This window comes from Tympanuchus pallidicinctus, unplaced genomic scaffold (genome assembly GCF_026119805.1).
Source record: "Tympanuchus pallidicinctus isolate F22 unplaced genomic scaffold, pur_lepc_1.0 scaffold22, whole genome shotgun sequence".
NCBI lineage: Eukaryota > Metazoa > Chordata > Aves > Galliformes > Phasianidae > Tympanuchus > Tympanuchus pallidicinctus.
Window position 1 is genome coordinate 40,112,089 of NW_026294739.1, and position 10,392 is coordinate 40,122,480.

Below are 10,392 nucleotides of genomic sequence, written 5' to 3' on the forward strand. Positions count from 1 at the left end.
TCTTTTTCCTTCTTGATCTCTGTGAACCACAGCCTTCATTATACACACACTCATCCTAACCCTACTTCTTAGGCTGTCTCAGACTGAGGATGACACAGGAAGCACTTTGGGAAAGAGAAGGCAGAAGCCAGGGCTCTTTCTTCTGCTACCTGCTCTGCCTGGCTCCACGCTGTGCTCCCCAGGCACTGACTGCTTCAGCTCGAGGCCAGTCCTGCACCCGCTCAGGCACACTCAGCACATCTGAATGTGGTACAGCCAACAGCCTGTCCACCTCTTCTTCTGTGTGCAACTCTTGGCAGCTTTCTCTCAGTCCGTCCTTATGCAGCAATCAGCAATACTTCATTTTCAGTGTCTATGCCAACTATGACATCTGTTCTTCCTGCATGCTCAAATCCAAAACAAGGCAGTGCAACCTAAACTCATCTTGAGTCTCACTCTACTAGAGTTTTCACCCTGCATGTGCAACAAGTCACTTAGCCGTCTACTTGGGTCTAAAGGCACAAGAACATCAGTAGAGTTCTCACTACCTTCTACTGAAACAAGCAGTTTTGGTAGGGCTCACACAAAAATAACATCTTCAGCTCCACTCCCCCTGTCCCAGTTCTGACCAGCAGTGCACACAGCGACCCTCCCAGGCCATGCAGCCATGGCAGCAGGAGATGCAGCACACTGCAAGGTGGTCTGAAGCCAGAGCCACTTTTAACTGCCCAGCTTCTTTCACAAACAGGATCTGTCTGCCCCACATTTGAATCCCTCTGCCCGATCAGCATGAAACAAAGCAAAGCATGTCTTATCAACTGGAGATCAGCTCCCAAAGCCAGACTTAAAAGCGAACCCATCAGAAATAAGTTTCAAATGCGTTGGTCTCCCTTCATTCCCCATTCAGTGTGACACGATGAAACCACAGTAGCTGTTATCCTTCCACTAGTTTTCGTGTGAAGTCCCACAGACAATTCAGCTCAGCTTTTAGTGCTCAGGCTGCTGTCAGCCCTAGTAAAAGTACTTCTGGGTTGGCAATATCAGGCAGATGGAGCAGAACTGCTGGCTCAGCTATCCACGCTTGGCCACTCTCCTGCTGGGCCAATCTCCTGTTTGGGTGGGGGAGAAAGATGGAGAGTAAGAAAAGTGCTTCTCTGTATTTAATCAGATACCTGGCAGTCCTGATGAAGCTTAGCAGCAAGGATTTAATGAGATGGACCAAGGAAGCCAGCATGATTTCTGAAAAGGGGAATCTTTTAGCTCTGTCAAGCACTCACCAAGTAACTAGCTGAGCTCTGGTAGATGCAGCAGAGCTGTGAAAGCCTGGCAACATATTTGCTGTAAGAAATTATGTCATTGCTTCCAATCCAGAGTACAAAATCATTCAATCATCAGAAAAAGAAACAGGTAAGGAACAGCTCTGAGCTGCTCACTGCCAGGCAGTGCTAAACAGAGAGCTGGACTTTTAAATAAAACCACAATCTTCCGAGCCGCATGATGTGCCACCAGACCATGTGTTTTTATAAACAGCACATCTGGGCACAGAAGCAGCTCTATGTAAAGAAAGCAGACACCATTGTCCCAGTGTTGGATTAGATCACATCTCTATTCAGCCATTGGGTCAATTAACATTCTGAATGAAGTTCTTCTAACAGCTAGTCACCAAAAAAATGGCCAGATCACTGATTGCAGCAGAAATACCAAGTCACAGCTTGAAGCAGTGATTGAGCACCTGGTGGGAAGGCAGGGCCATCCCAGGGGAGCTCAGGTGCATGCAATGTACCTGAATGACTGGATCCTGGCTCCACCCCTTCCCAGACCTCATTTAAGGGCTGGCAGTGGAGGCAAAGGTGTCTCTCCAGAGATTCCTACCTACTGGAGGTCTTCTAAGGGTAAGCAGTTGTGGTTTTCTGTGTCTCTAGCTACATTTGAGTGTATCCTCACCTGCTGCAGCCTTTTTCCATCATGTTATAGTGATCAGAATTGGAAATGCTTATGCTCTTTAACTCAGCTAGGTGCCATTGTTTCTCTGGTATAATTAATTACAATTAATCCATGGCATTACTGTAGGTCAGTTTTCAAAATATTCCTTACTACCACCTCTCCTGGAAGCTGCTGGTCTGAATGACTATGCCTGTAGCTTCCTAGTTAGCAGAAACAATCAACAGCTTTTTTTCTGCTGACCAAAAATAAACTGAGGCCAGAGGACAAAATGAGACCTCATTTATAGCAAAGAAAATCAAGGGAGTAAAGCAGAACTCTTGTGGAAAAAGTAGTTTGGGTAGCTGAGAGTTGGTGTTTGGATGACTGCAAAGCTCTTTGTGTTTAACTGGGCCTCAAACACCCACAGCTGCCTCACGTACTTGGAAGAGTACATGGAGCAAGATAAGAAGCCTGGAGTGCTAATAGTTCATGTGAAATTCAGGTGAGGAAAGGTCTTCAGTTTCACTGACTGTTGTAACAGCTCACTGCTAGGAAGCTGAAGTGACTCTATCTACTGGTGCACACACAGCTCCCTGTTTGTCACACACCACAGCCTGGCTCTGGAATGGAGCATCCAGGGAGGCTGCCCAGCAGAAGCAGCTTTTCAGGAGCTACTCAGACAAATGTTGCCCTGAGATGGGTCTAACAGGACCAGCTCTCACCTTTGGGGAAGGACTGCACCAAGCCAGCCTGTGGGTTTCTCAGAAAACATGCCATAAGAATGTTCCTTTAGGTTTTGATGTGAAAGAGTAACCAGCATCCTGAATTTCTGTTATTTTTGGTTGTAATGGAAAACACTGCATAGACATACAGATTTCTCATAGATGTCAGTCCTGCAGTGTGAAGATGAGGGACATGGGGAGTAGTGACACTTAGAAGTCCTTTTTGTACCTCTTTTGTACAGTTCTGTAACCTATTGTGCCATTCTGGTAATATAGGAATTCAAATTCCTCTGGCACAGCTTGCTGCTGTGCAATCATAAAGGACAGTCTGTGTTCACAAAAATGACAGAGCATTCTTTTGTCAGCTATCCTAAAGGCTTAACAGCAGCAGTGGGTGTCTGCAGTAGCAACAAAGTGCTTCCAAACAGAATAAAGCATTCCAGCCAGAAGTGAAAAAAGAAAACCCACAGAATATCAGATCTACAGATAAAAAACGGTAATTAAAAATTGCAGGATTGGATTTTTAAGGATATTATGGTGTTTTTAATTCTTTTTTTTTTTTACAAAGTACTCGAGGTTACTAAAAGAGACATCTGACATTAAGGACTACTTCAATCTCCCTACTCTGAAACTGGCTGCACAAAACACTGGTAAGCATACACCATCTGTCTGGACTTTGTACCCAGCAGTAACGATGAGAAATGTTCTTACAAACACAGGAAAATGAGTTTGGAGAGTCATCAAATCTAATCTAGAAACTGAGGAGAGAATGACTTCTTGTTATAAACCAGCTCTCAAAGCAACCATCTTAAAACAACCCTCCCAAACCTGAAGTGCTTTTATCACAGGTGAGGTTAAACTTGCTTCTCTTGCAGCTGGAACACTAAATGCAATTTGGACATGATTTGCAATCTGTGCTTTAGCACTTGGGGCAGCAGGGTTTGAACAGACACAGCCAGCTCCCACCTGTTGGCTGTCACACTGCTGAAAAGTTAACATGGAATCACCTCCCTTCTGAAAAACAAACCATGAAAATGTGGACTTACAAAATCAATAGCTTTTAGCAGGTTGGAAGTGTTTCTGCCATGGCTTCAGCAAACTGCTGCTGCTCACATAGGATAAGTTGGCAGCTGACTGCAGGAAAACAGTTCCTGACCATGTCACCTAAAAGAGAACAGGAATGGGATGACCAGGACTGCACTGTCCTCTGCAGCCATGACTTTGCAGAGATCTGCACAATTCACAACTAATTTCTCTATTGCTGGACAGCTAAGAACGGTCACTTTAAATCAAATAACTTCCCCTTAAAAATATTTATTCAGCATAAAAATCCAGAAATAGAAAACATACAAATGTTACAAGAAAATGCCTAGGCTACATTGTACAGCAGCATTTGAATCTGTACACATCGAGGTACTTTGTGAGACACAACTTCCAGTTTGTCTCCCCAGCAGGTGCTGAGGCCAACACCCTGCCCCCCTCACAACCTCCAGGGCAAAGCTTCAGAGGAATGATCACGCGCTGTTTGTTCTGCAGGTCTTTAGTCTGAAGAATCTGGTGTCCAGATACACATGCAAAGACAACTCCTACAAGAATTGGTGCATAAATCTTGAAGGTCTTGCATCAGAACTGCTGCTGTCTCCCGGTGGCTCCTGGAGCAGGAAGGACGTGCGTGTAGGATGATAACCACTGGGCTGCTCAGTGAGTACCAGCTTCAATCTCTCCTACTGGCAGTGATGACATTTAATAGAATCAGATGGATCAGAAGGAAGGAAACTCGGTTTGTTTGCTCTGTCCCTCCATTAGTAACTGAACTTAGTATGCAGAAGATTTTCTCATGGGAAAACAGATGACAGAGGTTGATAATGGAGGATGATTTCCATTAAAGCACCTGCTTTTAACTCAGTCCAGACTAACTTCAGTTGCTCCTGTAAAATGAGTGGAAGAGCTCGACGTCTGCTGCCAAAACACATCTGTCACTAAAGGCACTCACAGCAGCTGGGAACATCCTCCACCACTCACAGCACTGATCCCACAAAGCTGGAGGGGGAGGAAAAGACCAGGCAGCTCCTCAGACCTGCACAGCTGGAAAAACATTCTCTGAGGTACTAACATGTGTGCAAAAATCAGCAAGGAAAAGGATCCCTGCCTCATGGACAGCATCTGTTATACTTAAATGTACAAGAAATGGGAAAAGTTCAGTGTGGTTTGTGGCACTTTTTTCATATAACTGGGGCTCTCCAAAGAACAGAGAAGCTGGAAACAGATGTTCCCATGAGGCTGGTATGGGAAGGATGGAATACAAACAATTACACTTCTTTTCCAAACGGATCTGGCACTGCAAATATAAATTCGGAGGATAAAGAATGATAAATATCAATTACCCTTTTAGAAAATCCTCTCATATCCTTTCAGCCACTTAGCAAGCACTACAACCACAGATCGTCAGGAGTGGTATGAGTAAGCCATAGGGCTATCCAGCAACATGATGTGATCTATTTTTAATACACTTCCCATCTGCCTTCAAAATTTGCACTAGGCTAATCCGAAGATGTCAGAAAGAAGAACTGCCACTAATGGACAGGGAGTCTGTCCTTTCCTAAAGCTGATTCATCTTTCTTTTCTGTGACTATCAATCTGTGTCCCCTCTTGCAACCACCTGTTCTTCAGCCTTTTACCCATCCATTTCTGTAAATTTTCTTTTCCCGTAATTCTGGACCAGACTGGAAACTGTGATTTGTGAAGCCTGTCCCTTTTCCCAGCACTGGAAGTCGTTCAGCCCCTTCTGGCCAGCTTGAAATAAGGCTCTCTCTAACTCATCCAGCCGAGCCACCAGACCTGAGGTGTCCTCATTGTAGGCATTCTGAGAGGAGTCCATGATACGACGGAAACGGCTGATAAACGTCTAAAGAAGATAAGCAAAATTACTGACACGTAAAGCAGGGGCTGCTTCAGCTTGAATGCTAGAGACCTTCCAAGACAGGAGTTGCTCACAGCAGGGTCTGCCAGCTGCTGGCACGGCTGTGTACACAGCACCTATTAATCCTGGGTATGAAGACAAACCACTTCCTGCCTGAGCTTGGAGAGTGAATATCTGATACAGTGGAGAGGAAGCATTCACGGAATTAGATTTGGCTGCTCTCTAAGGACAGGCTTGAGCAGACCAGAGGGCGTAACACAATTAGCATGCACTCCATCTCACTTAACCAGTGGAATGAATCTTGTGCCACAGCAGCTGCTGTAGGAACAGACAAGCTGCAGCTTGTGAATGGACCAGAAGATATGTCATCATGAGGAAGATTCAGCATGCTGAAATAACACTTACCACCCCCCCCCCCCAGTCTACGACTAACACACAACATCTTAAAAACCAAAAGGATACACTGAAAGCTTTTAAACCCAAGCAAAAACAAGGAGGAAGTCAAAACCCTATTTATGGTGGTTTTGTTTTGTTTTTTTTTAAAGTAAAACAGCATAGCTCCTCTCATTTGCTTTCAACAAGTTGCACCTTGCATGCTTTGATATTTCAGTCAACTAGTGATGTACTGAAGTGGTTCTCTTGCTAAGATGTACATCAGCAGAAGGAAAAGATGAGAAAAGGTGTGGTCACCTCCTCAATGCAGAAAGCAAGCCTTCCGTAGTCCCCTCTAACGAAGGAGTAATATTTGATAATTTCATGAATGAAGTTAATTAATGGAATAGAAATTATGGTTATTAGATTAGCAAACAATATCCAGGAATAGAAGGATGGATGACTGTGGACACATCAGGGGATTTGTGAATAATAATTCACAAGTAATCCTGACAAACTAGAAAAATAGTCTGAAAATCATTGGATGTAATTACCTGGACTACTGCAAGGTTCCTACACAAAGGCAGAAATAATTAACTACAAAAATGCAGGTTAAAGAATGATGGTCTAAATACGCAGGCTTTACCACCTCACTGTGGACTGCAAACCAAATGTGGCAACGTCACACTATTGAGAAAAATAGAAAAACTGTGTCGTGATGAGGAAACACCATCATGGCCTGGAAAATTCTCAAAGGAATCTTCCCATGGGCACAAGGCAAGATGTGTGCTGTTCAAGATACTGCTGATCCAAGCAGCTGGAGCTGAACTGGAAAAATACCAGCAGCGATCAGAGGTTAGGAAGCATGACACACAGTGAGGTATCAAATGAATTGGGATCATTTATCCCAGAGTGAAGAAAGTCAATGTTCAAATACATAATAGCCTGCTGAAGGAAGAGAATCTGTTCTCAGTGTTTACTTTGTGTGAGACAAACAGAACAGAGCTTGTATTGCTGTGAAACAGATTTTGTTTAAGCCTAAGATAGGATGGTGAAGCAATGGAACAGCTGCACAGGACAGTATGAAGAGAGCTTTAAAAACAGGTTAAAAACAAAAAAAAATAGGGCAAATCAATTCTGCCTTGCAGCAATGGAACAGATAAAATACAGTTGCATCCTCTTTAGTCCTATTTTACAGGATTTTCTGAAATATCGTATTTACAGCATGGAAACTCTAGGCTAAAATCCAACTCTTGGATGTGCACTTGAGGCTTGCACTGACATTAATAGGCTGCAATTCCCCAAAAGGCTCATACAACCTGATCTACAGATCCTTAATCCATTCCGAAGTCATCTGAATTGGAACAAGCTGTTTATCCTGGAGTCTGCTGGGCAGCTGGGAACAAGATATGCAAACACAGAGACAAACTTCAGGCCTCAGCTCTCATACTTGCCTGCAGGATAGTCTGAGCTATCTCGGGGTTCTCTGGGTTGTCGAAGTTCAGGAGCTGGGAGCCAAATCCATAGTAGTACGGCCCCATTTTATGCAAATCGACCACATTGGCATCAGCTCTGAACACTGTCCTCCAGGCCTCCTTGTAGATCTTCGGCAGCTCCACAGAGATCAGCCTCCTCTTGCTGTCATGCAGCCCCTTGGCCAGCCACATCGGGATCTCTAGCTTTGAGCCCTGCACAAAGAGAGAAAGGCAAGGGCTGTCCCCAGGAAAACACACGTGGACCAACCCCAGAAGCTGACAGAAAACTTTAACAGTGAAGATCCGGTATTACAAAGGGCCAGTTTTGTGCTCAGAACAGCCTCGTGCTTGAAGAGGGTAGGTTTAGGTTGGATGTAAGGAAGGAGTCTTTTATAGTGAGGGCAGTAAGGAATGCTTGCCCAGAGAGGTGGTGGCAGCCCCGTCCCTGCAGACTGTGAAGGCCAGGGCGGATCAGGCCCTGGGCAGCCTGATGGCGCTGTGGTGTCCCTGTGCCCTGCTGAGAGTTGGAATAGATGGCTTTTAAAGGTCCCTTCCAACGCTAAGGATTCCATAACTGAGATATAAACAAAACGCTATTCGCTAATTATTACTGCAGGACTCCGAGTCTTTGCGTCGACCTCAAAACAACGGCGCTGCTCGCGCGTAACCCCACACAACACCGCTGGTGGAGACAGCTGCGCTCCGCTCCTCGCAGCCCCGGGCAGCGCCTCGCGTTCCCAGCATGCCCCGCGCCGCCGCCCAGCCGCCCGCCCTGCACCGCCCCGCGCGGTGCCTGCCGGGAGTTGTAGTTCCCGCCGTTCGTCACCTCAGGGATGGAGTCCCCCGAGCCGGCGCCGGTCCCTTGGCCCAGCGCGAAAGCCAAGCGGGGCAGGTTGCTCTCGGCGCGGCCAGGCAGCTTCTCCTGCGACATGAGGATGTCGTCCAGCGATAAGAAGTTCTCCTCGGGGCCCAACCCGGGGCCCACCGGGAAATACGCTTCCGCCATGCCAAGGCGGACGGGCGCGCAACAACTCCCGCTCAGCCGCCACCAGGCAGCGCTGCGCATGCGCGGAGAGAATTCCCGCCCGTCGCGGAGGCGGGAACGGGGCTGAGGGGTGGGCGGTGCTGTGGCCGATCAGCGGTCCGTCAAAGTCGCAGCCGTGCGAGAGCGGTCGGATCGGTGCCGGTGTATGAAATCCCGCACGGTTGAATTTTTCGCTGTGAGAAATAAAGCACAAGGATGTAGGTCAGGACACCAGCGTAACGTCAGTTACTCTTTTCCCTCCTGGCACTTTCAGGAACAGATTTGCATTTCCTAATTGGTTGGCTTGCCTGTGGCAGAGAATTCTTATTGTCAGGAATGTCGTGCTGGATTTGTGACGCTAGCTTTTGCAATCCCTTTGTTGTGCAAATGCATGCAAATAATTAAAGTAAGCCAGTTGGCTTCAGCAGGATTGCCCATAAGAGAGCGAAGTGCTGTGTTACGTGAATAAACATCGCTCTCAGGAGCAGAGTCTCCAATCTTTACTTTTTAAGGAAGAAGTACAAGTCACTAAATAAAAGAAGAACAAAACCACTTTCCCATTCAGTTCAAATGTGAGAGATTTAGCAGCAGTATTTAGCAGCAGTATAGCACGCTCCAATTTGCATCTCAAAGTCTCATTCCTAACCTGGAGGAGGATTGTATCACATACTGCAGACAGGAGATCAGCTGCAGGAGGAAGGGATTTATGGCAACCGAGCATCCATCCTATGGGAAAGCAAAAATAGCACTTCTGGCTTTCAGCTTCTAAGCAGCGTCTCTCAGGAGGAGGGCAGCGATGTCAGCAGAGTCTCTGGCCAGCTTGTAAAAATAATTTCAAAAATCTCTGTGAAGGAGCACTGAAGAAAGAAGATAAACTGCATGCTATAATTGGTATTGCATTTTTAACAAAGGGAGCATAGAAGCAGTTCTAGAACTTTCCAGTGTTTTCTTCCCCAGTGTTACCCGCTGCATGAATCCCTGTTATCACGTGGAAGTGGATTCAGCAATTTGCAAGGAATTTTTACCTGTTGTACAGTTTTGCTGGTAAGTGAAAAGCCACAATTAGGCAAGTAGCAGGCATTTCGTGAACATTCATTGCTTTAGGCAATGCCATGTTGCTCAGACTTTTTATAATGTAAAGGAATGTTGCATTTGGAGTCCCATAGGTGGCAATTTACTGTTGGTTTTGGGTAGTGATGTGGAAAAACAGTAGTTGTGATATCTGCCTTCAGCAGGTAAGAAATGAAGGAAGTTGCTAATTACAGCACAAGACTGTTGATCTGCAGTCAGTTCCAAAGGGATGAGATCTCTGACACTTTCGATGTCTCGGGGCGGCTGTGATGATGTAAGTAGAACACTCACGTGGTGTGGATGAAAGAGAAATGCTGTTTGTTCTTCACAGGGAGACCCTTTCCTACCTGAAATATACTCAAGTGACTGAACAAAGCCATGAGCCCTTCCCACAGTCTGAAACATTAAACGTCAGCAGGTTTCCTTTTTGTTATGTCTCAAAGCTCCCAGTTAAATGCCATAGGGAAATAATGGGAATGCTGCTCTTCCGGGTTAGTTGCATGCACTTCAATGCCATTCAACAAAAGGGGATATTCAGTGCCCGGAGACAAAAAAAAAACATGGTCTAATGAATTGATCTTTATGCACAGAAAAAAAACAAACAATCGTTTTGTGGAAATTATATGAAAACTGGAAAATGATGACTTGTTTGAAAGGAAGACAGGAGGAAAGGAAGGGCCTTGATATTTATCAGCCTCACGTTCTATACCAGGTGAAGGTGATAGAAATTTTATTGATCTGGAGAGTTTGCTTAAGTGAGTTACTGAAAAAAAAATAAAATGCAATATTACTTATGTCTTGAGATTTGGAATAAGAGCTTGAATCCTGAATTGCAGGGAGAGTACGTTTGTGTCAAGTCATTCTGTGTGTAAGCAGTAAGTTATCCAAACATGAATCATATCCTTT

The 10,392-nt window shown here is 45.4% G+C and overlaps 1 protein-coding gene and 1 long non-coding RNA gene across 2 annotated transcripts; one reads left to right on the top strand and one right to left on the bottom strand.

Moving 5' to 3' along the window:
- The first annotated feature begins 1,850 nt into the window (after positions 1-1,850).
- LOC128082474 (uncharacterized) lies at positions 1,851-2,585 on the top strand. Its single transcript, XR_008207688.1, has 3 exons — positions 1,851-1,871; positions 2,330-2,404; positions 2,492-2,585. It is a non-coding gene; the product is annotated as an uncharacterized LOC128082474 (long non-coding RNA).
- Positions 2,586-3,164: 579 nt separating this feature from the next.
- On the bottom strand, positions 3,165-8,458 carry GINS3 (GINS complex subunit 3). The gene is made up of 3 exons (XM_052686637.1): positions 8,218-8,458; positions 7,371-7,604; positions 3,165-5,529 (listed from the first exon to the last, which is right to left on the bottom strand). Exons 1-3 carry the CDS (start codon positions 8,455-8,457, stop codon positions 5,299-5,301), a joined length of 705 nt encoding a protein of 234 aa, XP_052542597.1. The 5' UTR covers position 8,458; the 3' UTR covers positions 3,165-5,298.
- Between the last annotated feature and the right edge of the window lie 1,934 nt (positions 8,459-10,392).

Coding starts and splice junctions, on each gene's coding strand:
- GINS3 (XM_052686637.1), bottom strand. CDS start 8,457: ATGCGCAGCGCTGCCTGGTGGCGGCTGAGCGGGAGTTGTTGCGCGCCC. Junction 7,605..8,217: donor CGGGGGACTCCATCCCTGAG/GTGACGAACGGC, acceptor CTCTTTGTGCAG/GGCTCAAAGCTAGAGATCCC. Junction 5,530..7,370: donor TAGCTCAGACTATCCTGCAG/GCAAGTATGAGA, acceptor TATCTTCTTTAG/ACGTTTATCAGCCGTTTCCG.